This window comes from Cordyceps militaris (assembly GCF_000225605.1).
Source record: "Cordyceps militaris CM01 unplaced genomic scaffold CCM_S00002, whole genome shotgun sequence".
Classification (NCBI taxonomy): Eukaryota; Fungi; Ascomycota; class Sordariomycetes; order Hypocreales; family Cordycipitaceae; genus Cordyceps; species Cordyceps militaris.
In genome coordinates this window covers 5367903-5395813 of record NW_006271970.1, presented here as the reverse complement: position 1 = coordinate 5395813, position 27911 = coordinate 5367903, and the positions used below count along the sequence as shown (strand labels likewise).

The following is a 27911-nucleotide window of genomic DNA, read 5'->3' as shown; positions in this document are numbered from 1 at the left end:
AAAAATTAGAAAAATTAGAAAAATTAAAAAAATTAAAAAAAATTAAAAATTAAAAAGAATAAAAAAAATAGAAAAAATAGAAAAAATATATAATATATAATAATATATAAGTAATTTATATACTTTTAGTTATTTATTATAAAAAAATAAAGCTTAAGCTTATTTTAGGCTAGGCTTAGTTTAAAGCTATTAGGGTTATATTTTTAGTATACCTTTTTTTATAGATTAAGGTAATAACTTAAGAACTTACTTACTAAGAATATTAAATACTATTAAATACTATTAAGAATTATTATATAATAATAAAATTAGTATATATAAAAGGCTAGTTTTTACTTAAGTAACTCTAGGTCTATACTTAGTATAGTAAGGTATTTATATAACTTATTATTATAGTTTTTCTAATACTTATAAGTTTATTAATATACTAGAAGGATTATAAAGTCTAATTAGGGTAATTAATAAATAAATAAATATTAAATCTTCTAAATACTTATTAAATACTATTATTAGAAAGTAATATAGCTTAATAATACTTATAATAAAATATAAGAAAGTAAAGTAATATATATTTATATTATAAATAAAGTAAATAAAATATTAAAGTAATTCTTTAGATTATAAGCTTTCCTTTTATATTTTATTTATTATAATATAATATAATAAACTTAGATTATTAAGTAATAGCTACTTATATTTAATATATAGAAAGCTAATAAATACTAATAATATTAATTTAGCTATTTTAATAATAAAATAGTATATAATAATAAAGATTATATTTAAATTTAAATTTATAAATACTTAGAAATTATATAGGGATTTTAAGTATTTAGAGTAGCTAAACTTATATAATAATTAACTATCTATTATAACGCTTTTATACTAGGCGACTATTGCGTATAATTCTAACCTTGATCTCCTTAAACCTCTTTACTATAAGCTGCCGATTTGTCGAATTAGGTCTAAAGTTTGTGTCCTTAAGCTCCAACCTGTTACAATCTTCGACCTGCTTTATAAGCAGCCTGAATTTTACAGATGTCCAATGTATGGCACGCTGTGAAAGCCTGCATTAGGCCAAAAGTGTGTATATACATAGCACACAAGATGCAGACGTGGAAGATTTGATGAGAGCTGCACCAAATATCAAATTTACCAGGAGCAAAGCGTTCGGGGATCCGGAGCTATGTAAAGTAGTCAGATCACAGGATGTTTCTAGTTAGAAAGAATATTTGTTATACAGACTTACCGCATAAAGAGTAGTCCCACTACCGTATATAGCCAGCTCGAGCAGATACCAGTTCATTCCCGAATACTGAGCCATGTACTCAGGGCCGTATAGCTGAGACCCATGCAGTAGCGGGATGAGTGCTGAGGCGCCAAGCATAAGGTATGCACCTATATTTACCTTTCGCCAGCGCAGCGTGCTAAAGACAGGTATGCAGATTAGGGCGGCTGTGGAGGATCCCGAGAAGATAACCTAGGTGGGGATAATGTCAGTATGTGACAGCCTGGCGGCGAAGAAGGAAACGAGTAAGTATTCGGGTTGACCAACAATGAACCAGTGAAATCTTTGCAAGGAAAGTTCACAGAAGAAGATGTAATAGATTCCTGGGATAAAGGTGCCCATCGTTACAATGACGATGCCTAGTAGGTCCATGCGATGCCAAAAATTCTCGACTTCGTGCGAGTGTGCGCCAAGCAGGTGGAAGGCGGCGCTGAAAAGCAGACAGCACTCAGCAGACCAAAAGAAGATTCCAAACATGGTGTAGTCGGTCCCCGACACGATGGAGAATTGAGAATGTGTGAGACCCCGCATGATAGTCGTCGCGATGAGCGGCAGGAGCACTGCGCCGATTAGGTGAGTGTACACATTGCACGTTTCGTTGTGTAGGAAGGTCAGGCTGGTAAGGATCTCGAGATAATCCGCCTTTTCACGACGATAGCCGCTGAGGATGTACTTGTTGTCGCGCTGCCACTCAGCGGCCTCGTGCCACGTCAACGTTGGACCTCGTTTCGAGGTTGACGTCGCGGAGGGCGGCTCCATGGTGGTGCTCGTGCCAGCGGCCCTTGCGTTGCGTTTCTTGACTTCCGGCTGCGGCATTCTTTTGCTGGGTGCAGGCTGGGTGCTCTGGTGTTGAGCCTAGGATAGTGCGGGAGACCGATACGAGAGATGTAATTTTGGGGAGTCTGTGATGGTGCTGGGCGGAGGAACACGATCGAGCTGTCCTGAGGCTAGCGAGGGGGGGGGGGGTCCCCGGGGTTATCTAGCACGGTTCCGGGCAATTGACCCCTCTGAAAAAGTGTTCACTTCGGCGGAGGTGAGGTCAGGTCATGATGGTGGCGCCCAGCTGTCGCTACCTAGGTAGTCACTGGCCTGTGTGCCACAAACGAAAGGCTGAGATGGTTTTATTAGACTCGGAACTCGGATACAATACCGGTTGGTTAGCCCGCTACTAGTCTGCCACTAGAGACCTTGGGGGGGGGGCGTCTAAAGTAGGAGGCTGTTTTTTGTGCCAACTCGCAGCCAAGCTGGCGAGTTGTCTTGCACCGTTGCCTCAAATTTATGGATGGCTTAACCGTGACTTCCTGTAACGCCTTTGTCTCTTGAAAGGAACAAGGAACAAGGAAGGGGGAGCCTTTGGGTCCGTGCGTATATGCATCCGCATCTGTTTGCTCCCGTGGTGAACCACCACTTACACCGCAAATCACCCACACTGGCGGTGTGTTGCCGCGCCTTTGTACACAACAAAGAAGAGCGCAAACACGCCGGCCCGTTAACTGTATAAAGCGTCCGTTAACGCAATTGTATCGCATAGAGCAATGCCCCGATACGCGGGTAGCCCGCCTCTTCTTCCACAGCCTTGTCTAAAGGTGCGCTCGTTACCACTTTCTGCTTCGTAATTCCATCTCTATGTCTTGTTCCCTGTGTAACAGTACGACGTTTACTGTGAGATACACGGCTTAGTAATAGCGACCGCATAGCTGGTTAGGCCGGCTATATCTTAGTTAGTAAAATAACTAACCTTTCTTCTTATAGAGTATATTGCCTATATCTAGGGGTGTCTCTTACTAAGTCCTGATAAGGGACAGGCGTAGCGATCGAGCGGCCAGAGTCCAGACTCCAAGTTATTAAAGCCTCTGTTGCATGGTTTCATAAATATGTAAGTCGAGGGCCTATTCCGCGAGGAGCTTCTTCCCCGCGGAGGGCCTGATATGTCGCTTCCCGTTCAGACAGAGGTTGCTACCTGATATCATGTCAAGTCACTTAGAATAACCGGCACTCGCCGCGCACATAACAGAGTGGGGTGAGTAGATGATTTTTTTAAGCAGTTAGAGCTGCAGTGTTGTCTAGGGAAGTCTTTCACTGAAAACCTTCTGATCCTCTACTCGTTCACGTCTCTCCCATCGCACCACCGCAGGCTGGGTCGGCCGAGAGAATAGGGATGTGTAATCTGTGGGCGGCACCACAGCCTTGCCGTCCAGCGTAGCGAACTTAAAGTGTCGGATCAATGTGCTGATGATGGTGGCAAGGTTGAGGTGGGCAAACTTCTCGCCGATGCAACGGTGCCGGCCGGCACCAAAGGGTAGGTACGGACTTTTGGTGCCCTTGGAAGTGGCGCCGTAGCCATAGTCGACAATATCATCGTCTTCGGCTTCCACCTCATCGTCCCACCGGTGCGGATCCCAAGTTAGGGCGTTACGAAAGTAGTCCTCGTTAAGATGTGTCATGATGGGCGAAGCAACGAGGACCTTATCGGGGGTGATGACATAGTCGCTATCGGGCACTCGCATCGGCTGCTTAACCTTGCGCATGATCGAGTGGATTGAGGAATGTACCCGGAGCGTCTCTTTGACCACATTCGAGAGAAGCTGGAGTTTGTCGAGGTCGGCGTATTGGAGCCGATGCGACGGCCCAAAGCCATGCTGTTTCAGTTCCTGGTACAACTCCTCGGCGATATCAGGGCGCGAAGCAAGACGTAGCATGATCCATGCGCTCGAGGACGAGGACGAGTGTTGCCCGGCCATCAGAAGCGTGATCATCATGTGTGCAATCTCCTTATCAGGGAGGGCCAGGCCATTCTTGTACATGCACTGCATCAGGTTGCGAATCATGTCGGGCTCCTCATCCTCCTCGGAACCTCCCGCCTTGCGGCGCTCGTTGATAAGCTGCATGTAGATATCTCGCATGCGGCCATGTGCAATGTCGCGTCGTCGGTTCTGGGGAAGCGGAGCCCACGGCATGAGGAAGTTGATGGGGCGAAAGCCAAGGTCAAGATCGTGGTAGAGCTCAGCAAATTCCCCCGTCTGCTTTTTCCGGACCTCGGCGCCCTGAAGGCTGCGCCCGGCCGTGAATATGGTGATTTCGGCCATCGCTTGGGGAATATTGACGGTGCCTCGGCTGCCTTGGAGGGCGGGTGCGGCTTGGATGTAGTCAATGACCTCCTTCTCAATCAATGGGATGTACGAATCGAGGGCTTTTTGCGTGAGGCCGAATTTGACGAATTTCTTCTGCTCCATGAGCTTCGAGTTGGGGCAGTCATAAATGATGTCGCTCCCGAAGACAGGCGTCGTAAGCGGGCTGTAGATCTCCTCGGCATTGAGGTCTTGCAGTTTTCCATTCAGGATAAAGTCGTTGCCTGTGACTCCCAGGTAGACAGTCATCTTCCTGCCGAACAGGACAAACGTAAATATGTCACCGTACCTTTCGCGGCATCGGGAATAGAAGTTAAAGGGGTCCGTGCCGTAGGAGATGGCATTGCCGACAAAGGGCAGCCAGTGGAAGACCACTGGCGGCTCTGATTTTGGGCGAGGCAATTGCAGCCAGAGAACGTTGATGATGATGCATGCTAAGACGAAGGCGAGGGTCACGCCGCCAGCATACACCAACGACGAGGCGTTAAGGACGAATTTAGTCATTAGGATTTGGCAGAGATGCAATTTAGCGATCAAGAGGGAAGGAGAACACGCAGCTGGTGCTCGCTGGTTCTCGGGGGATGGAGAATACGTGCATCGATGAATTTCGGCAGGTTGACATCAAAGTGTCGAGTATTTAAATGTCCCACAACAAATATTCACTATTGAGCCGCTCCACAGCGGTAGGGAAATGAAAAGCGACATGGCAGGAATCGGTATGTATCCAATATAATACGAATACGATCACGACCCTCGATATATGAAGCACGGTCATGGTGTGCTGTAAATGTTTTAGGGAAGCGATCAGATCAAAGCAGCATCAATCTTCCAGCCATTATTGGTCAGCACCGCCTCAGCCCTTGCGTTCGTCACTCTCTGCTATCGACCTAGCCGCTAAGAGTCTCTTCTCGAATACTGGGCAAAGCATCGTCAAGTCGACCTGGCAACACCAGGATGATCTTGGAGAATTCGTCGACGATCGATTCGACCTGACACGTCCGCAAGACTTGCTCGTCCCAACTCATCCGGAACACGACTCATCATAGAGGCCGGATCGATCCCACTTAAAATCTCCCCCGGCATGGGTTGAATGACCAGCAGATTCAATGTCAGGTAATCCGTCGCCGCCGACTGGCTGCTGCCGCTGATGCAGACTGCCGCGATGGCGCTGACGCCCGTGTTCTTATACGGCATCGTGAAGACAGCTTCTTGCTGGTGCCTTTAAAGTCGCCGGGGCACTAATCACGCCGGGACAGGGACAACTCGCTCGACGAAACTGAAAACGACCCGGCCTCCTCCCAGCCTGTCAGGTATTCCCGCCAAAACCTCGCAGGGTTGGTCTCGTCGCGCACTTTGGCGACGCGAAGAAAGCGACTGAAGCTAGGAAGGTCGTCGGAGAGCGGGTGGCCCAAGTAGGTCATGCACTGGTCGCCGAAAATATGGCGCAAAGTAATGCCGTCAAAGAGACAGCGATGCAACCTGATTAGCAGCATGTCGTCCTGGGTCCTTTCTTCCTGGTACAAAGCCCAGCGGGCTAAACGCTAGCCAGGTCGCAGGGTCTCAGCGAAGTTTGTCTCGTTGAAATCCCGAGGGGCCTCCCACAGTGCCTCATTGATCACAAACTGTCGAAAAGACTCGTCGTGGCTGCTTCGTAGGAATCGTGTTCGTAACAAGGGATACTGTTAGACGATTCCCTCGTAAGCCGTCTTAAACTGGGCCAGATCCAAATTCGGCTAGAGTCGGACGCACTCATGGGCAGATTGCCTCGAAGCGCCATCTCTTCCTGCAGGGGAGTGCAGGGGTAAACCTCAGCGCTAGCGTTTAACATAAATCTAGGTAATACGACTTATTTGTCGACAGACCCCTCCTGCGTCGGCTCCAATTCATTCGTTGAGGATGAGGAGAATGAGTCGTGGGTCCTGGAGGGTGCCATTCGTCTCGCGGTCTTCTGCCAGGGCCATCGAGAGCGAAGCTAACGAGCTCCTTTCGTGAGAAGTGAGAGTACGGAGTATATCTCGCCCAATTTTCTGATTTCCTGACACTGTCCCAGGAATGGACTGTAGTGGCACAAAGGCGGATAGAATTATAGGAAGTCAGAAATTTGGCCATCTCCTATGCGATCCTTACCATGGCAGGCAGGCGCTTTGGCTCCAGCCGCGATGGTGGCATAATAATTGCCAGTCTCGTCACTGCAGAGGCTTCCATCTTGATAAAGGCAGCCAAGATGGGACCTGCTGGCTGGGACGGCCGAATTATGGCCTCAACCGTCTCGTCAACTCCCAATGGTACTCACTCTCACCCAGCTCGATGCGCTAACCACAGAGCTAAACTAGCCCTAAATAAGCTTTTAATTTTCTATTATAATAGCTAAGTTTTTTAGTTAGAAGATTCAGCACCGGTTTATATAGTAATGTGTTTTCTAACGATCAAGCGAAACTTTTGGTAATGCATCCACTACGGAGTTACTTATCCACTATCGCTTGTGCCCTATAAATTGCTCCCCCTCATTTCATCCACTTCACACACTACTGAACCTCTCACCAGGGCAAGGCCAAAATAAAATGCTTCAAGCTTTTTATCCACTAGACAACCTAGGGAGTCCAGGTCGCGAGATTAAGTAAGCTTGTCTTTTTCGGCTTAGGTGACCGATATTAGACCGCGTACTAATCCGCTATTTCTTATAGCGTCGTGGTAGTTCCTGGACTCGGTACAAGACCACCTTCGGAGTGGAAGGACGAAACTGGACCGTGGTTAGAGAAGCTAGTTGATGACTGCGCCGGCCGCGCCCAGATATGGATATACGAATCCACACATAGCTCTCGCAATGGGCCGGTCGTCCAGCAACTCGCCGATCATGGTAAAGAGCTTCTTGATTGTCTTCACATGCTCTGCTCTGGTAATAGGTCCCCTTCGCCGCCTTGGGCTTCGGGGTCAACCTCTTCTCCACGACAGGTTGCAGCGGGCCACCCTTTTAATTCGAGAACCTCGACAGGTAGGAGGAGAAAGCCTCTCCTCTTCATCTGCCACAGCCTCGGTGGTATCATCTTAAAATGGGTACGCAGCCCTCATCACCCCAATAGCCGGCCTAGGAAGGAGCGAGCACTGACACGGGATAAGGCATTGTCACTTACCAAGGGCCATGTCTTCAGACATCTCGATGTTGTCGAGGTCATATCTGGCATTGTGTTTCTGGGAACCCCGCATTTACCGTCGACTATCGCCGCGAGTCCGAACCTGGTAGAATCAATCTTGAAGCTTCATCAGAGGGGCACTCTGCGAAAGGATGCCGTCACGGCCGACGATAACAGTCTCTTGGCGAGGTGTTGCTACGACTTTGAGCTACTCGGAATACAGGTGCCGATTGTCTCTGCCTACGAAACGGTGGAGTCGCGTGTCCGTTTCGGAATGTTCAAGGTTGTACCCACTTTGGTAAGAAAGTCTTCCATTTCATATACCCGGATGGCATATTTAGGCTTACCAATGACTAGATCCTCTCTAAAGAACGTTCCGTCATCGGGTCACAGCAAGAGGTTGTTATTGCCGCCAGCCAGGATCATGAACACATTTGCAACGTTCCAGTACAGAGCAGCCTTTACGAGGCCATCAAGAACGCCTGGCAGCGTGCACTGGACGATGCGAAATTCTATAGTACGCGACACCTCCGCCGGTTTCCAACAACATGGTCTTTGCCGCCCACAAGCGGCGGCTAACTGAGTGTGTATAGCCAGCACTCGCGACGGAGGCGAGATGGACACTCTCCGGAGTCTCAGCACTGATAACGGGCAGAACCAGGTACAGCTTATCCCAACAGTACGGGGCGCAGCGACGGCTTCCTTGCATTTATCCCAGATCAGTTCGACCAGGGAAGCAACCTACGGCTCGTCAACCAACCCAAACCAGAGGGCCGACAAGGCCATCACGAGTTTCGAAGTCGTCAAGAAAAACCCCACGCTTCCTTGCTTCTCTATGCAAGTTCACAAACGAAACAGTGAGTTCTTCGGGAGACAAGATATCTTCGACCTGATAGACGAGACCCTCCTTCCGGACAAACAGGAAGTCATCGATGCTGGCCCATTTTCTGTTCGTTCGTTCGCACTCTGTGGCATGGGTGGCATCGGCAAGACGGAAATTGCGGTCGAGTACGCCTACGCAAGACAGTCCAAGTATGATGCTATCTTCTTCGTGACTGCGGACGGGAAAACTATCCTCTCCGAGCAATTTGCGCGTATCGCGACAGTACTCAACATTGAAGACCAGAGCAATACCAAGGACCTCACAGTCTCCTGCGAAATTGTCAAAGGGTGGCTGTCAAATCCTGTTCGGTCGTACGACATTGCCGTATCGGCCGAGAACGAGGCCTCCTGGCTCCTTATATTCGACAACGCCGACGACCCATCTGTTCTAGAGGACTTTTGGCCCTCCACCGGCTCAGGCTCTGTGCTTATTACAAGTCGCGATTCAGTTGCAAAGAACCAAATCTTCACAGCCAACAAGGGTATCGATCTTGAGCCTTTCTCGCCACCCGACGCCGTTCGTTTTCTTGACACCCTCGCACAGAAGATTCCCAACGCTGGGCAGATTGAGGACGCAGCTCAGGTGGCAGATCGGCTTGGTGGCCTACCGCTCCTCATCACTCAAATGGCCGGGGTAATGGCCCGGCTGCGGCTGTCCTACTCTGACTGCCTATCCCTCCTCGACAACAGCGGCATCGAGCAGATCGGTTCTACGGGGCTCGCCATGTCGACGCCGGAGCAAGTATATTCGGTTTCTTCTAAGCTAGGCTTTGACAGCCTCGCACCCAGCAGTCTCGGCCTACTCTCTCTCATCTCTATGCTCGACCCAGACCGCATCCCTGAGGTCATTGTAAAGAGTGCTTGCTCCAACGCTTCACTAGAGGATTTCCCACAATGCTTGGCCGCCTACTTCCAGGCACGGGCGCAGCTCCTTCAGACGTCACTCATCAATCAGAACCCGGAGACAGGCGATATTTGGGTTCATCGTATTGTTCAAGACGTGGCGAGAGCTAAGCTGGAACCGCACCGATTAATCAAAGTATACAACGTAGCTATTCAAGCAGCCTCGTCTGTGTGGCCATTCACCAACCTGGAGAATCGCTTCACCACCGCCCGATACAAGTTCTGCGCCCCCTTATTTCCGAGCATTGTGCGTTTAAGGAACGCCTATAAATTCATTTCGTCGTTGGAAACGTTCCACCACGAGTTGCCCGCCGCGAAGCTTTTCGGCGATACCGGATGGTTAGTTGTCATCGTATAGAGCGCCAAGCTTGGAGAAGGCTAACTAAGTGCCAGGTACCGATTTGAGCGAGGATTCCAGGAAGAATCGAAGGAGTGGTTTGCTCTGGTGCATATTATTTGCTGTGGATTAGATAATAGAGCCTCGGAAGAGGCTCTGTACATGATCCGGGATACTCATCACAACCTGGGCACTGCTGCCGGTGAGACGAACGACGTAAAAAGCTTCCTCCAACACGTAGCCGTATGGCTTGAGATGCTGGAAGAAAGAAAGACATCGGACGGTGACATCATCGTCGATTACGAACTCGCCATAGGCTACAACGAAACGGGAGTCGCGCACGCTATGGACGGCCAGTATGAAGTGGCTCTTAACTATTTCTCGAAGGCTATTGAGACATACCAGGCCCTGCCACACTACGTGGAGACGATGCTTGGGTGGTCCGCGTCTAATGTCGGGCTTATGCATTGGGTTATGGGCAATTATGACGACGCAGAGCGTGTCCTGCTGGAGATCATCCAAATTTTTGCCTCGCACAACGGAGTTGACGACACGCTCTCGTTCAAGTAAGTACTATCCCATTCTTTAGACTACGCCAATTAACCCCTCAAAGAACTGGAAAGATGTTATATGCTCTGGGAAATGTGTACGTCAGTCAAGGAAAGCTCCAGCAAGGTCTCGAGCTACACAATCGTTGCCTAAGACAGTATCGTGCGACGCTCGGTGATAGTCATCATCGAATCGGGGACATTTGTCACCGACTCTCTGACGACAATATCTACTTTGGGAATTATGCAGAAGCCCAGTGAGTGATCAGTTTCCCTCTGAGCTCTTTTTGCGAATTCCGAGACTTCACTAACACAATTGGACCAGGGTCCTCATTAACCAAGCTCTGGAAGTGTTCGGCGGACGCCGTCAATACCAACAAGAGCTTGCCCGGTCAACCTACAAAGCGTCACAGGTATCTCGAGCCATGGGGAACAATGACAAGGCTGAGGAACAGCTCCAAGAAGCTTGTCAGCTACGTCGTGCACTTATACCGGGGGATCGCCGGGGCAATGACGAATTAAATGAGGCAGATTTTGACAGTCTTGTTGTCTTTTGGTCGCGATGAGCTTGGATTTTGGCTGGACTGGGATGCATATCAGGTACACCTAGAAGTATATTGAATCGAGAACACGTTAAGGGATCGAGTTTTTTGTATCCACCGCTGCCGTCCGTGGCAAGTTTCTAGCAGGTCTCAAGCAGCCCGTCGCTTCACAATTTGCCCAACAACCTCAGCCAGGTTCTCGGCCGGCAGTCCAAGAAGCTCGTTGCACAGTGAGCCGTTCTTTTCAAAATCTGCTCCCCTGTCCACATTATCCGCGTAGAGCAGCATCAAAATGAGTAGCTTTAGACCCTCCGAGTAGTCCTTGTTGTCCATATCCGCCGCCTTCTTCAATGCTTCCGCCGAAGACATTTTCTGCACCTCCCACTTGGAACCGGTAGATTTCTCGAGTTCATCCAGGACCTGGCGCTGCGAGACGGTAAACGAGGCCACGAAAATGGGCTTGTTTTTAGTCTCCTCTGGCTTGAGAAGCACTTTCACTACAGAAGCAGCAGCCGTGCCGATGGTGGTAGTTGACCAGGGCTTGTTACCCGAGTCGTAGATGACCACACGCTCTTGCTTCAGGTGGAAATCGAGCCATCCATCCTCCAGGCCCCAGTCGAAAAACTGTCCAGTATGTATGGCTGTCCAGCTGAGGCCGGTACTTTCCTTGCTTCTGAGATACTCGACAACCTTGGCCTTGTCGCCGTAAAGGCTGACGAGCTCTGCAGCGGCGACACATGTGTTATTGCCGTACTCAGTGGGGATGAATCGCTTAACGCCGGCTTGGACAGCGGCGTCAATCATGCGAAGGTGAACGGAGTAAGGGCGCCCAGGAAGCGTAGATACCAGCGCATCCTGGCCTCGGAATGCCTCAACGAGCTGGCCCAGGGGGTAGTCATCGTCCACTTGGAAGATATTGTACTGCGTAGGAAAGGTAGACTTGGAGGATTTGCGGGTCAATATGGAGAGATTAAAGGAAGCCTCCAGGGAAAGGGCTGCGAAAACATGCGTGCCGAAGAGCCCCCCCGCCTGCGAATTGAGTTGTTAGCATTGAATTCTCGTTCTGTGATGAGGGTGGGGGGGGAGGGTTAGAAGAGGAACCTACACCAATCACCATAACGTTTTTGATTGGCTGAGCCATTCTGATAGAGGTAGGGAGTAACTACGGAACAATCAATAAATCAATCCGTCGAATTGAGGATGGATAAGGAGTTTTAGAATTTAACTTTGACCGATGAGCTGGAGGGGCAGGGCTTGAGAGAGAAGGAGGGTTCGGTTGTGTACCTATTTCCGGGGGGGCTAGCAGTTGTTGACTTGTGTTACCATGACTGCTGGCCTGCCAGGGCGGCTGCGGGCGTGGCTTCCTACCTTAGCTTTTAGTACGCAAACGACAGGGATGGGCCCGGAGGCTACGCCAAAGAAAGTGCGTGTATAGAATATACGTATAAGCTAGTTACTGTGAACGCGATAATCAGCAATGGGGATAAATTAGTCGTCTACGATCTTTATGAGGACGGCTCGTTTGGCTTTTCAGGTGTGATGCATTAGGTACTTTTTTGGGGGCGCTTCACCGCCCGTCCGTCCCCTCCGCCCCAAAAGCAATCAGCGAGCAGCAAGTGCCCGTTTTTTCATGCGACCGGACAAAAATGCGCTGCTAATAATTATAATATCTAAATGAACTTCCGCGGCCGTAGATATATGTGTATGCGAGAGAGAGAGAGAGAGACACTGGCGGCCTAATTTTAAAGTCATATTTGCCTACCGTGGTGTTACGCTAACGATGAAACTTGCATCTTACTGAACCCAAGGAGACGGCGTAGACAACGTACCTGGGGTGATTTCAGGAAGTGCCATGACTAGAATATGGCAGTGATAAGGAAAGGTCTATTGAAATATAATATGAAAATATCCGAAATTGTGATGGCCCGCGGGGCTTTAGCGGTAACCAGCGCTGCTGCCACCATTGTCTGTACCGCTACAATCCACTGTGCTGCGGAAGGCAATTCTGGTACCTAGTAGTATTTTTGTCACTTGGCTACACCTCTGCAGGTGCGCACACGCGCCAGCCAATATATATTGTCAGAGGCGTAGCCTAGGCCGTAACAAAACATAAAACAATAGATGCTAATATAGAATAGACGAAATAGCATATTCATTATGTGTCCTTAAGTACATACGTAACTGGACCCGCGTACTTACTTCTACCCTGGATAAAGAACCAAGCTGCTCCAGTTTCGCCATTTACAGCAGCACTTGCTGGGAGAAAAGCGAGAAAAAAAACAAGTGAGAGATATTATAGCACTGCAAATATGTTGATACGCCCTCTGAATTTACGCAGACTCCATCGCGCGATAGGCAGTGTCTCTCCGCGGTACCGTGATCAACAAGAAATAAAAATAATGTACGACGATATGAGGGCTGCTGTTCCAAGAGATGCAATGGCGTTGAAAGCCACAGTGGAACCGATATTGATGAGGGACAACATCTGTTCAACCCAGACATTATGCCATTCGTCCAGACGTTTTTCATCGCTACAGAGTCTCACGCTGGAACCTCCGCCATGACGGTTATGTTGATTACGTTGACAACGTGCGGCTGCATTACCGTCTGCCAACCAAGAACACAAACCCATCCAGTCATGTAACTGAGAAATTGCAGGCGCAAATTCAGATACGCAGTGATATTTTCCACCAGTAGTCGGCGCCATGGATGCCATCTCGGCCATAGAGGCAATGACGGCGATGAAGCCGACAAATATGCCGAGGTAGCAGTATATTAAGCCCGCGATTCCGCCATTTGTGAGACCGAAGGTGCTGGCGCTGTTGTTTCGTCAGCGTACCTCCTTGTCCATATCCCATCCACATCGAAAGAGTAGAAACTCACGTCAATTGTCCTTGCCAAGTACTCATGAGGATACAAGTAAAACCCAACATAGATAGGAAACCATAGTTCCGCTGCCATGATCGTGAGTTAGCACATTCCTTCACTGGTCCTATCGTCGAGAATAGTGAGTTGAAATACCCTTGAACTGCTGCGGCTTCCCCATACGCATCATGTCTTGTTGATCTTTTCTGGTTCCGACTTTTTCTGAAATATGGTACTCTGTTGAGTGCGATGCCATCTTCCGCTGGTCCAGCTGTAGCGTGGCTGGCTATTCTGTTGTCGTGAAGGTCAGTTGTTAGATTCATGGTGTTACAAGGGCTCCACCATGAACAAGCGTAATTATCAGAAAGGTGATTAAGGGGGGGAAAGAGCTCCGAAATACATGTACCAAGCAAGAGCGGTCGGAAGTTAAGGAGCGGCTGATTGACCTGACATTGCCATGGCTGTATTCATCGGCAAGGAGGGGTAACGTTTTCACAAGGTATATTACGGCCTAAAATGATTATCGAGCCTATTCCAACATTTATAAAAAAAATATAGCCAAGGTAGGTCAGCTACCACCTCTATAGGTAGTTATTTATCCGACGTTATACTCGTCGCACTGCTTTGCTATTTCCTTCGGCTACTCCCCCATCGCGTTCTTTGCGCACCACAAGATCCCAATTAGCAGGAAGAACCCGAGAATCGAGCCCACCGCAATCAGCGCAATGATGCCGTTGGACAGCTCCTTGTTATCGCTATCAGACTTGCTGCCGCCGACGGGCTCCGCCTTGCTGCCTGGCGTCCACGTCTGGAGGGACGCGCCCGACGCCATGCTAGGCAGCGAGAACGGCAGCAGTTTTGTCTCGGACTCGTGCCACTGCGCGACAAAGGGCTGGTGCATGGTGACTATTGTTGTGGCGTCTACGCCCTTGAGGGTCTCGTTCCCTGGGCTGGGAGCGAGGCTGGTCGGTGTGCTTTCACAGCGCTGTGATGGCAGATTAGGCTGTCCATACGCGGCATATGTAAAGCCACTATATAACAATACCCATGTAAGTGAAATGTCTCTGCTATATGCTCCGAGGCCTAGTTGACCGAAAGGAAGGCATTTTTACCTGGCGCAGCAGTGTGCCTGGGTATGTGCTCGCTGGTCCGTGTCCGAGGACGTCAGCGTGACGCGGTAGTATACCCATCCACTTGGACACACGGCCGGGCTGAAGGTAAAGTTGTCGAGATCCCAGCCTGGCGGGTTGCAAGAGGAGAACTGGGCATCGGCCGTGTTGGACTGGTAGTACGACCATGTGTCGACCTGGCCGCTCTCGGAAAATGTGTTGACGGTGCCTAGGCTGGTAAAGAGCGACGCGCACTCGCTGGGCTGGGTGAAGAGAGTGGTGAGTGGGGGCGCAGCCACGGAAGGTACCGTAGAAGTTGTCATGGCATGGCAATTGATGAATATATGCACTTGCGCTGTAAGACCTTCGATGCAACTGCCAACTTCTCATGTTGGAGGGTCGGAGGTCGGAGGGTACCAAGTCGGTGGGGTGTCGATAACATAAATAACATTATGGATCTGGGGGATGATGGGAATTCTGGAGACTGGGCTGTTCCGGGGAGACTTGGCACTGTCAACAACAGCCCTGGCATTGTGGTGAGCGTTTACTGGTAACTATGCATGGCTCTGTTCAGAGCCAGGTTGGGTGTAATTTAACAGCACGTGGCGGTATGGCAAGCAACGATAGGTTTAGTTACGCCCTGATGAGCAGCACAGCCGTGAACCCGAATCGAGAAGGTATGCATGTGAGGTTGAACAGTCCGTCTCATACTTCCGTGCACAAAGGGGGAACGGGCGCATGCATCGCAAAGACAAACTTGCTCTACTCATCGACTGACACCCACCCACTTTCGGACCGCCCCGTTCGTGGTACCAAGACTGCATATCCGTAATTCGTAATTTTGCCCCCAAATTTAACTTGGACTAAAAATATAGAGTTGGATCTAGCGCCTTGCTCCCGCAAATCCACGCTACTTGCCCGTGACATGGCAATTCTGGGACGCAATGGCGATATTGACCGCCATGGCCAGAGCAGCCATGTGCCCCTGCGTCTGCTCCCTATACCTTACCTGGCTCCAGCCAAAGGCGAGCTGGTACGGCGCCGCAAAGGCGTCCGTGTACAAGACATTCGGGTACGAATACGGCGTGAACTGGTGGTACGCGTACCAGAACATGGCGCTGAGAAAGTCGGTGGCCTGGGCGTGGGTCGGGTCTGTCAGAGTGTTAAATGTGAGACTCGGCTCCCGATGCAGCACGAAAAAGGTATCCTATCACGCGAGTTAGCTCATCATCAGAATATTGCTGGGTAGTCTTACCAGCCTGGTATCGTTCTTGATGGCTTTATTCAGCGTTAGCTTGCTAATTTGGTCCTGCGCAAGCACGGCGGCTGAGTCAGCCTTCGAATACTTTCCATTGGTAGGGAATAGGCTGCGGTGGTAATACCCGCGATCTGCCGCGCGACGCTCAGCACACAGCCCTTTCCGTCGCCAATGTAGTCGCCTAGAGTCAAGTCCGTCAGGTACTTGATATTCTCTTTGGGCCCTACGGGCGGCAGGCCACGGCACGGCTTATGGATGTTGTTCTTAAACTTTTCCAGGATAGGCGTCCAGTCTGTGTCCGTCATGGTCGGGAACCGCGCCTCGTTGACACCCGTGTTGAAGCCGGCCTCATCGCTGATGTCGAGGATCACCAACTCGCCCGGGTGCTCGTCCATGAATTGGTTGATCTGCTCAATCACCGTGTCGATCCGCAGGCCACGCCCGCCCTGCGTCGTGGCAAAGTTGGATTTGTCGGCCCAGACGGACATGTGGCAGGTAAACGAGCCGTCGTGGCCACCATCACAGGGGCGTATGTCGAACCAGCGCGCGCCGCGCAGGAGCTGGCCGTAGATGTCAAGGTACTGGTTGCGCGTGTTGCCCTCGTTGGCAAGGATGCTGACCAAGGTAAGCTCGCTCATGCCTGAGTCATGCGAGCCAGGCATGCAGATGTGCTTCAGCTTTCGGTCTCCAATGACAGGTTTACTTGTCAGTAGTCTAGTCCTTGTACCAGGCTTCGCAGATGGGACACTCCTGCAGGATCGAGGGGCGAAGCCCAACATGTCCTACGATGGAAATACCATCAAAGACTGTACGTGGTGGTATGACAGTGACGGTAGTGACAGCTGCGTTGACGTTCCAAAGTTGTTTGGGATCAGCAATTTTGTATGGGTAAGCAAAAATACCAGGCACTCAATTTACAAACTTAATCTGACCCTGCAGAACCCTTCAATAACCGCCGACTGTGGGAACTTCGAAACTGGACAGTCGTACTGCGTCGAAGCTGTGGTGGCAACGACGACAAATCAGCCAACTCCGACGGCGACACCAGTCGGCCCAACAAACGGTATGCAACTTCATTGCACTCTTTCTCGCCAACATTCTCATTCAACTAATCGCAGGTATCGAGACGCCACAGCCAACACAGCCAGAGATTACGCGAAACTGCAATCGCTTCCACAAAGTTCAGCCCAACGACACGTGTGATGACATTGCCGCCAGAAATGGTGTTGCGCAAGCCGACCTGGCCCTCTGGAACCCAAGTGCCAACAGCGACTCCTGCGAGCCTATGCCTACGCCTGTATCTCTGTCATAGAGCAGTGGATATTTGGCGAGTACAAGTTTGCTGGCTGGAGCGTGGTGCACCCGAATCGAGGCGGACGTCTCTGACGGGGGCAAGGCGATGATTGATATGACCTACAACGATGTTTCCATGCAAATGATTGTTATTTGCAAAAGAGGCGATGTATCGAGCGGCAACCTGGGCGGTGTCCTGCGCGCGTCCGAGGTCGGCGTCAGAGCCGACAACTACCGTGGCTACTATGTCGGCCTCGACAGGGCCGGCGGCGGCGTCGTCATCGGTCGCACGGATAAGGAGTGGCGGCAACTGCAATTTGTACCTGCCACTATTGGCGACTTTGCCACGCTCAGGGTACAGATAACGGGCGATCGGCTCGCCGTCTACCTCAACAACCTGAACCGCCCGCTGACGACACTCAACGACGCCACGTACCGCCAAGGCCATGTAGGTCTGCGCACGTACAAGAAAGCCGCGAGCATCGCCGCGCTCGTTGTGTCGCCGCTGGTGTATGAGGGCTTCGGGGGGCAGCTGGCGGGCTGGACCGTCTACGATGGCTACTTCAACGCCTCGAGCAAGCTCCTCGTTGGCAAAGGCGACGGCGGCAGCGACGGTGGGGGCAGCGGGAAGGCCACCATGAACACCAACTTTGCTGATTTTATCCTGGAGGCCGAGGTTATGCTTACCAAGGACGGTCCTGGCACGGCGGGCGTATTGTTCCGCGCGTCGAGCCTAGGCCGCGGGCTCAATGTGTACAAGGGATACTATGTCGGCTTGGCCTCGGACGGGACCATGGCGCTCGGGCGCGGGGACGGCAAGACCTGGACGGGGATTCAGAGCACCAAGGTAGAGGCCAAGGTGAATCACCCGTACCGAATCAAGGTGCAGGCTGTTGGGTCAAGGATTGAGGTCTATTTCGAAGACATGGCAAAGGCATTAATGGTGACGACGGACGCAAGCGATGGTAGTGGGATGGTCGGCGCGCGTCTTGACAACTCGACGGCCATTTTCTACAGCTACACAGTGCAAAGGAAATGAGGTGTCTATTAATTGAAACTCAAGGTATTAGTTGAAAGGACGTTCTTTCTTAGGGTTACGGTTGTTGTTTCATTCAATATAACTCGCTACTACTGGTGATTAATAGGTCCTGAATACTGCCCGACCTTGACACCCGATTTTGTGCCATGAATAGCGCGAATGTTGTTCCAGAAAACCCCCGTCTTGGCCTGACGAGAAGCCTCCGCCCTGCTTTGCGACCGCGAATTTATCCGCATCTGCGCGCCACTTACTTGGGGAGAGTACGCCTCGCCGCCACTGGAGCCATCTTCTAGGTAGACGAAGATAGGCACCTCCGCCTTTGTTTTCCATTCGCCTCATCGGCGGTGCTTGGCTGCTGCGCTCAATGGACCAACTCTCCCCTGTGTAGGTAATTCCTTGTGTACATAGTGGCTGATGAGGCTGTGCCTGCGGAGTATTGTTGTAGCGGAATCCGACCTGAGCCCATTCGAGCCAGTGCATGACTTCTTCAGTTCTTCCTTCTGCTCCTTCGTAAACGCCATCCTCGCTTTTCCTAATCATCGCTAACAAAACGAATTTTCGAGTCGCGATGGAAGCCTCGAAGAAACCCACGGCTGAGACCGCAGACTTTGCTTCCTCAGCACAGAAAGGCAAGCTTCATTCTTCAATCTCATCCCAACTCTGGCTCGTTTTTTCTGAACTGTAAGCTGTCAATAGTGATCACGTATCAGTCTAATGACGTATCCTACGAAATTACCCCTACAACTTTCAGAAAAATATCTCGACTCCCATTCAATGATCCATATCCTGACGGAACCCCCTTCTTGTGGTTCAGGTCATGGTTAGATCATTAATGCTACATTGTTTTCAGCTCCACATCGTCCTAACCATTCTGAATAGGAATCATGAGCGAATCACCAATGAAGCGAATGCTTTGAAGCTAATTTCCGAACAAACATCAATTCCCGTGCCAAGACTACTTGATCATGGAGAATTACCGGATGGCCGGCGGTATCTGGTCACGGAGTTCATTGACGGTCCAACCCTAATGGAAATGGGCTCACAATGCTGCTTGAGACCGGCAGGTCAAAAACACACGGAAGAAAAACCCTGTAAGACATGCTTGCACCAAGCTTACTCGAATGCTCTCGATTTTATCGGGACTATTGTCCTTCCGCAACTTGCAGATCTGAGGTCTCACCACCGTGGGATCAATGGATTTGTCATGCCCCCTTCTTGGCTTACTCCGGATGCCCAGCCTCCGTGGAAAGGCAAAAAATCGTTCAAGACTCTTCCCTCGAAGAATGCGGAATATGTTTTTCAACACGGTGATATCGCACCCCAAAATATCATCATCAACAGACAAACCCTTCAAGTCGAGGCCTTAATCGATTGGGAGCACGCTGGGTACTTTCCACCGGGAATGGAAAGGTGGCCCGGAACACTGGACATAGGTGCGTACAGAAAACGGGCTGATGGTCAGGCGGATGCAATTTCAAAGTTTCTTCTCGACGAATACTTGGAATGCTACGAAGAGTGGACCGATAAAAATGAGCTGCAGAAGTTGGTTGACGCTGGGGAGCTTCCCGATCCTGGCCGACAGATGGAAAAGAAGGAAAGAGACAAAGTCAGATCAAGATATACGAGTTTCTGCTAGCAGTCATCGTGCTATGAAGCCTAGCCAGTTTTAAAGAATGTGGTTGTGGATGTCATTGGATTGGACGCACTGGGTGTGCTGAGCAAAGTAAGGACCGAAAACTGCTTCGACTGATCTCCGGAGGGTGCCGTGGACGATGTGCTTACGGTTTGGGGGCTGGTTATCGGCTCAAAGTTGTGCGCAGTCAAGCTCGCTTGTCCTGCTTTGCCGTCTGCGCTCCATATCTTGTGTGCCAACGCCTAGCGGAGGCGACGTGCGCTGTCCTCGGGCGTATTCCGACCCCGACAGGGCGAGGAAGCTGGCGGATCTTGTCCATGACTCTGCCAAAGTCATTTCCCTGCTTCTTTGGGCGTCTATTGAGAGCAACGAAGCCCCAATTGTCCATGGTGAGTATTTGGCCCTCGTCTTTAATAAGGTGAGGTTGTACGACACTACGAAAGGTATTTTTATTATTCATGTTAGTTAATCAATCCTTTTACTGGATATTTAGTAATTTCATATGATAACCCCCACTATTACATGGTAATTTATAATCTGTACTATTTATGTTTACGCTATAACTAAGTCTATTATGTAGGACTGATAAAAAAGTGAGACCTAATAACATCGTAAGATAAAAATTCAAAATTGCTGGTGAGCATACCTTTTGTTTTTTGTAGTCTTTCCTTTTTATTTTTGTTTTTATCACGCAATGCGACGAAAAGGATCTCATCATGTGCAGAGACAGACATCTGGCGGCATCTTTGCCGCAGCCAAACATTTTCAAACACAAATCCTCAGACATGTGATGAACGAGACGCTTGGCCAATTCCCAAGCCTGGTCGGTCACACGCAGCGATGAGGCTGCCGTCACAATTAACAATTTGACGGGTTGACAGGTTGACAGGTTGTGCCAAGGCCGAGCCGTTCCACCAGTCAGTCATTGCTTCTTTCCACAGCAGATTTTCTTCCCGCGCGCAAAAGGAATTAAAAGCCATCCCTGGCAGAAGGTGCAGCTTGGATGAAAACCAGCGCCACTGTAGTTTATTATCTACGACGAAGGCAGTTTCCCAAACTCAAGCAAGCAAGTTATGTGTTCGTACGTGACTTACTCTTGGCAGGCATGAATCGGCGGGACCCAGTACTCTCTATTTAAGTGACAATAAAATACCATCCTCGGCTTTGACTCTGAGCCTGTTCGGAGCCGTTCACATTCCCGGACGAGCGTTGTGTACATACACCGCCAGGATGTCCAGAGTGTCTCGGATTGCAAGACAGGCGGCTAGTTAGAGGACAAGGGCCGTTCCGTCAGAAGGGGGCTCGGGAGTGTCGGCATCGACGATGGTGCAATTTTTATGGCTTCTATTTTCATAGTGCACGGAACTCGGGCGCATTTTGAGCAGTGTCATACATAGTGTCACCCGATGTTTAACGAATGGGTATTTAATCAGCCGACCTCGTCCCCAACTCACTAGTAGATGAATGCCCTGAGGGATGGGCAAGAGCACGACCCTGGATTGCAAAGCACGATCATCCTTGCGATCGAATGTACGGAGCGCCCGCATAAATACTTTGTAATAAATTGTCCGTAGATGCCTCGCTTGTCCACGACATGTCCCCGCCCCCCAATCCTAACGGATCCTGCGTCTTCCGATCCTGGCTCAAAGACATGGCTCATCACATTTGCAATCTGCCCGGAGCCCTGCACCCTGTATCACATCCCCCTCGCATGCCCCTCGCATTCCCCTGCCGAGCAGAGTCTTCAGCCGAAGAGAAATAGCAGATAATCCCGCGAACCTTGTCCGAGGAGCAGGTCAGCCTCGTTCTAGTTTCTGACGGAGCTGGAGGGTCTCAACCTGCAACGGCTAACTCGTCGTTTTGCGTCTCTAGCCAAGAAAGTATAAAATTCGCCCTGCATGCTACTACAAGTGCTGGAAAAAGAAGCGGCGTTGGCAGGTCATCGGGGAGCCGCAAGCGAGGGCGTGCTGTAAACCTGCAACTACAGTAAAGGGGATACCACGAGTAACTTAATAGTTATTTTAGTTACCGACTTATTAGGCAACTAGCTTCATGACGGGTGGCCTAGTTCCCGTCCGCGAAGCCACTTGGCCGCCTACATAGTACGCCATCAAAAACAAAAACGAGTTCGTCGTGTGACGCGACAGTCCTTACATACTGGTGGTACATGATACCACTCACACAGATCGTGTGCCGTCGGCGGCAGGATGCACGACATATGCCGCTGTGCGATCCAGCGTTACGCTCTCGCGGATAGTTCTTTTTCTGTGAAGCAGCACGGTTTTCTGCAGTCAGCGACACGCCCCGACAGCGGGCCAGCTGGGACTCAGAGAAGCGTTGCGCTCCAAAGTTCCCGAGTTTTCACAGTCACCACCCACCAGACGGACCATGCAGGTGGAAGCTTCCTGGGCCCATGGTGCAGATCGTTTCATACTCAGCTTGGGGTCTGTGTTGCGCGGGCCTTCAGCTGCCGCCGCCCATTCAACATTCTACAACGCCTAACTAGTTCGTTCAGAAGGTGTGGCCCAGACGTCATGGTTGACGGTGACCATCTTGGTTGCCAAGGTTCGAGTGGCAAAACAAAATAAAAAATAAACATGGCTCACTGTTGAACACCTTTGTCCCAACGCTCAGGACAACGCGCGATCATTTGGAGACGGCATTGACAAAGAAGCAAAGCTCGTCTGTGTCACACTGTGTGTATTCGTACCTAGTCACGAACTAATAAACAAGGAAAATAGAGCCAAGCTAACAGTGGAGGGTGCCAGATGGCGGCCTCTGCTTGGCTGGAAGCTCATCAACTAATAACCCTAAATAAGTTACTCCGTACAAATTACAAGGGAGGGCTTTGCGTACCCCCACCAGTGCCCCCGGTGATTTCTCTCTCTGCCCAACTCGACACGGTTCCCTCGATTTGTAGCCCTGTCCCTGCCCGGCCCGATGAGCCCCAGACTCCCCGACATTGCTAAAGAGCTTCCACTGGCTGGGTTACTCTCAGACATGGGCCGCATTGCTTTTGGTGTGGGAACACGGCCATGTTTGTCCAATAGGAGATAAAAAAAAAAGAAATGAGTCGTTTGCCATGCATCGCTGGCGGCCTAACCGGCAAGAATATCTCATTTCGTTATATAACAGGCTATCCCTACCAGTTCCTCGGCCGCGACAAGATCGGTAGCATTCCCGTATAATACGCGAACAGCTTGCCACACCCACCGCCCGACATGGGATCCCTCAGGATCACGATACACTCGCCGCCCAAGACACCCGACACAATGGCGACCGGCGACATCCATCACGATGTGTACGCACGAGAAGTGCTTGGCTTGGAGGCCGGCATGACGGAGGATGCCATGGACGCCGCACTCGTCGCCAAAGCCAACTCGCTTGGCATCGCAACCTCGACGCTCCAGAAGCGCACTACATCGAGCGCCTTTTCCTCGTCCACGTCGGGCTCGACGCTCGACCAGACCTTTTCGGCCGCATCTCCGACATCCATGCCCGCGACGCCGCGGTCCTCCCTCTTTGCCATGTCCAACACGGACCTGGCGTGCAGCGACGCGACAGGCTTTGGGCTCTACGACCAGTTCATCGCGGCCGTCGGCGGCGGATCGCTCGAGCAGGTCCGCTTGCACAACGGGTCGTCGCCGGCCGTCACCTCGTCGGCGCACAGCGTCTTTAGCGTCAGCACCAACAAGAGTTTTTCGAGCGTCAGATCGGGGTTTAAGTCACGCTCCTGGTTCAAGAAGAAGTCGGACCCTTCACAGTGAGTAACCCGCAGCCATGCTGGCGCAAGGGATGCTAACGAGGGGGATTAGGTGCTGCCATGGCTGCCGCACCCCGGCTGGTAAATTGGTCGCTCTGCACGGACTCGCATGCAAGCACACATATTGCTCCGGGTGCATGCGATACGTCGTGAGCCAGGCGTGTATGAATGAGGCGAGCATGCCGCCGCGCTGCTGCTCCCAGCCATTTCTGAGCCATGTGTTGCAAGACGCTCTGGACCGCGACACGCAGCAGGCCTTTTTCCAGGCCGTCACCCACTTCAGCACGCCTAAGCATGCGCGCATATACTGCCCGAGCAGCGAATGCGGTGCCTTTATCAACGCGCGTCAAGTCGTCCACCACAAGCACCCCATGGACGTGACCTGCCAGCAGTGCCTCGCGCGCGCGTGCCGCACGTGTAAGCGCGGCGCGCACGCTCTCGGCACCGACTGCCCGCAGGACTGGGAGCTCGAAGCGGTCAAGAAGATGGGCCAGGGCACGCGCTGGAAGCGATGCCACAGCTGCCGCAGCCTCGCCAGCCTGGCGCCGCGACGCAGCCACATCGTCTGTCGCTGCAAGGAGGCCATGTGCGCCGTCTGCGGCGCCATCTGGGATGCGACCGCTGGCGGCTGTCCTAACATGTGCAGCAGCGACGCCGCCGTGACGCGCCCGCCGTCAACCCTGCTCCCCGACGATACGGACACGGACACGGCCCAGACCGAAGCCGAGACGCGCGACGCCGTGAGCCGCGCCCAGCGCTGCCCCCAAGTGCAGGCTCTCATACACCAACAAGCCCTCGAACTCGACCGTTTCTGCGCCTTTGCCGCGCGCTCGTACGGCACCATGCAGGCGCGGCACGCGACCGACAAGCTCACCCTCCTCGAGCAGCACGTCGACGAGCAAGACGCGCTGACGGCCCGACACGCCAAAGCCGCGGCTGCGCTCGAGGACCGGCAAATCGCCGCCGAGATGGAGCTGCGCGCGACGCTCGAGCAGACGGCGCGCAGCGTCAACCTGCGTCTCAAGCACATGGAAGCCTACTGCCAAGGCCGCAGCAGCAGCGACGACGCCGGCCGCGTCGTCACGGAACGCAACCTGCGCGAGCTCGGCCAGCAGTACACGCTGCGCGACGGCATGGCGCACCAGCACCAGGCCAAGATCAACGTGATGCGCGAGCGCCAGGCGCGCCGCGTGGAGGAGCTGCTGGACCGCCAGGAGGCCGAGGTCGAGACCCTGACGGTACGGCAGCAGGAAGCGTCAGCCGTGCTGGGCAGTCGCGTGGCGGCCGAGGAGGAAGCCGCGGGTGACGCGCTGCGCGCGCTGCAGATTCGGCTCGGCGCTCGCTGGAGCCTCCAGCTTGACGTGCTGTGCCGCGAGCGCGAGGCCGAAGAAGGCCTGCGGTACGGTCCGGTGGCGACGCCGGCGTGGCCGCAGGACCAGCTGTACGTGGAGCAGGCAAGTCCGTAAGGTGCTTCGCGCCTTTTTTTTTTATGTTGAACGTTGATACCAGTTGCATGGGGAAGAGAACTTCCTAGACTCTTTCGCTTACAATTCTCTTTACTGTCAAATATTCCTATTTGCTTTTGTTCTATCCCACGAGGCCACGGCGGCACATTTTTGAATTCTTCTTTGTCTTACATGAAAGCCTGTCGGGGTTTTCTCTATTTTATACTCTGATGGCCTTTTCCATTGCTGCACCCTCTAATTACCCTACTGCTGTTTCTTGTTTAATTATGTTTTGTTCATATTGTATACTATATAGCCACTATAGCCACTACACATGGCTTTATCTTGATTAGAGCGCTAGAGCGCAGTACCTTGACAGGTCAGCGGTACGATCATAATACCCCTTTTCTCAGAAAGCATACCCAGGTTTTAACTAGTTTCGACTTTTCGGCACTTCTTTGTAACGCGCTCCCCCGTCTTAATCCAAGCCGCCGAATTCACCAAGATCCTGCTGGGTCGGATGGACTCGACCCTACTACCCTAGGCTTGCCCGGGCTGCCGTCGACAAATGCGACGCTGTTCAGGGGCATTCTTACTTTCCGCTGTAGAATCATGCCTCTGCCGCTCTGCGCCCAAGGTTTTCGGAATTCCACAATCCGCTGGGGCACAAGCGGGGAGTAGAGCGCCGCCCTGGGGCTGCTCGACTCCTCCTCCAGTCCCGACGCCAAGATCGACAAGTGGTGGCGCTGCAGCGAGGCTAATACGTGGTGCTGATTTGTCCTCGTCTTTTTCTGAACATTTTTTTCTCTCGCTCATTTTCAACGAATTGTCGAATCAAAACTTGCAGAGCCAAGGTGACTAGCTCGCTAGTCAGAGTGAAACGAGAGAACGGAACAGCAGGCCACATACTACGCAATAGATGGGGCTCAGGTAGGATGCGCGTAACAACTATTAACTATAGGTTCTATCTGTGTTAGTTCGATAACTGCTTTTAAGTGGCCATGAGGAATGCTTGTCGTTTTGGCATCATTCAATCAGTGTCAGAGTTCACATGCTATATTTACCTTGTGAGCCAGGCATTCAAGAACACTGGTCGCTCACTATAATGGTCTGCGGGAATCTTGACTGGCATTGGATTGTACTTCGGCCACACCTGCCCCCCCCCCCCGCCCAGTATGCATCGCCTCGTTCCCCAGATGCGTCAACATGACAACCACGGAAGACAATAGATTGAGTGGTTAGTAGATTGGTTGAGATATAGGTCCTTGTTTGCTTGTTTGCTTCCCTTTTCTTACGCCGTTATCATGTGTAACGTGATACCCACACCGACTACTGTGTTTTCTATTCTCTTCTTTCCGCATTAATTGACAACAACTTCCCATCAATACCACATATAGTATGACGCGGGGATGCTGCCTCTTTACGCCTCGGTTCTAGCGTAGATACATTTCGCCGTTATTTGGTTATCTTTCCTCTTCTCTTCTTTGCCATCAATAGGTGAAGAAGCTGAGTAGCACTTCGAATTTAGTGAAATACACGTATTGATGGGTATATCTATTCATTTGGCTCCAAAGACTAACACTCACTATCATCCCAACGCTGAATACTTGCCGTGTTTCGGCCTTGCCAAACCGGACCGATGGCGGGCATAATCACTACTCACACTCATGATCCAGATACTGATGGCAGCTGCCGCCTTCTTTACACGCTGAAGTCAACATTACATTATATGAGCACACAACTACTAGTTACAATCTCTATAATTCTTTTACGTGAGTGAAAATGGAGACGAAAACTTTATTTCAGGTCTTGGTTACACGGAGGCAGCATGGAAGCTAGCGACCGCTACTAGGTAGCCCCTGGTTCGCCCCTTGGTTGCCTGGTCTCGTTCCTGGAAGCTTGTCCCTTTTTGAGGTATTTCCACTTCTTCTCAGCTCCTTATGCAACCTAAATTGGGGGAAAACGACCCGAGAAACGTAAATGCCGCTGCTGCGAAAGCGCGTTCACTGACTGTGCGCGAGGGGCTCTGGCCAACGTCATACATGGCTGCGGACTCAGGCTGGAGTTGTTCATTTGGCGCATGCAAGGGGAGATTGGGGCGGAAAGCGGGTGCAGGTAAGCGGATTGGCGGGACTTGAAGAAAGAAAAAGAGCGGGTTAATCATAGTTACGGATAATGGGCGGAGTTTTCTTTTTGGATGGTCTTTGTTACAGCATGGTAAACCAGACCAAAGACAGCACAATTGCGCGTGGCGCTGTGCATTGGCGTTGACAAAAGAGAAATGAAGCATCACGAGATGAGGTGCTGAAAGTAAAGCACAAAACCCAGTATCTACAGCTTGGTCTCAGTTCCGTGTACGTACGAATACGGAGTAATTTGTACTGTGCGCCGTTTGTTGTTCCGTTGTTGGGCTGCTGCCAGCTGCCAACGCCAACCGCCCGCCACGATGAAAGTGTCAATCGTCGTCGTCTTTGCTTTTTACAAACATCGGGGTAATCACCATCCATTAATTGTCATTATGCCGCCACTCCCACTTTCGAAAAGAAAGGAAAATCAACGCGACGCTTAGACTTCCCGCCCGCCCTGCCATCAACTGCATAAAGTATGGCGTTGTTGGGACAATGCAACAGAGTCTGGGCGCAGCCGCCACCGCGCAGAAATGATTCCACCACGAGGCAAAGTCAAAGAAAGGGTGGCCGTGGTCCGAGACATGGTCCCTGCCTCGGGCTTCATCAACACCTGCCACC

General features: G+C 51.3%; 5 protein-coding genes across 5 annotated transcripts; 4 read left to right on the top strand and 1 right to left on the bottom strand.

The window, feature by feature from the left end:
* Positions 1-3351: 3351 nt before the first annotated feature.
* Positions 3352-4920, bottom strand: CCM_03617 (14-alpha sterol demethylase Cyp51A; the record flags this gene model as incomplete). The annotated part of the gene is made up of 1 exon (XM_006668768.1): positions 3352-4920. One exon carries the CDS (start codon positions 4918-4920, stop codon positions 3352-3354), a length of 1569 nt encoding a protein of 522 aa, XP_006668831.1.
* Positions 4921-6544: 1624 nt separating this feature from the next.
* On the top strand, positions 6545-10783 carry CCM_03616 (NB-ARC and TPR domain protein; the record flags this gene model as incomplete). Its single annotated transcript, XM_006668767.1, has 10 exons — positions 6545-6701; positions 6961-7033; positions 7101-7273; positions 7409-7845; positions 7905-8064; positions 8141-8226; positions 8266-9671; positions 9726-10235; positions 10283-10474; positions 10543-10783. The coding sequence occupies 10 exons, from the start codon at positions 6545-6547 to the stop codon at positions 10781-10783; spliced, it is 3435 nt and encodes a 1144-aa protein (XP_006668830.1).
* A 3569-nt stretch (positions 10784-14352) lies between these two features.
* CCM_03615 (arabinan endo-1,5-alpha-L-arabinosidase A) lies at positions 14353-21094 on the top strand (the record flags this gene model as incomplete). The annotated part of the gene is made up of 18 exons (XM_006668766.1): positions 14353-14673; positions 14712-14951; positions 15096-15269; positions 15308-15535; positions 15621-15902; positions 16093-16164; positions 16192-16615; positions 16731-16879; positions 16931-17188; positions 17304-18308; positions 18617-18707; positions 18732-18797; positions 18887-19004; positions 19203-19948; positions 19988-20046; positions 20144-20345; positions 20846-21037; positions 21060-21094. The coding sequence occupies 18 exons, from the start codon at positions 14353-14355 to the stop codon at positions 21092-21094; spliced, it is 4662 nt and encodes a 1553-aa protein (XP_006668829.1).
* Positions 21095-21550: 456 nt separating this feature from the next.
* CCM_03614 (uncharacterized protein) lies at positions 21551-22458 on the top strand (the record flags this gene model as incomplete). The annotated part of the gene is made up of 3 exons (XM_006668765.1): positions 21551-21696; positions 22005-22058; positions 22248-22458. The coding sequence occupies 3 exons, from the start codon at positions 21551-21553 to the stop codon at positions 22456-22458; spliced, it is 411 nt and encodes a 136-aa protein (XP_006668828.1).
* A 719-nt stretch (positions 22459-23177) lies between these two features.
* Positions 23178-25845, top strand: CCM_03613 (IBR finger domain protein; the record flags this gene model as incomplete). The annotated part of the gene is made up of 4 exons (XM_006668764.1): positions 23178-23719; positions 23772-25181; positions 25518-25550; positions 25602-25845. 4 exons carry the CDS (start codon positions 23178-23180, stop codon positions 25843-25845), a joined length of 2229 nt encoding a protein of 742 aa, XP_006668827.1.
* Between the last annotated feature and the right edge of the window lie 2066 nt (positions 25846-27911).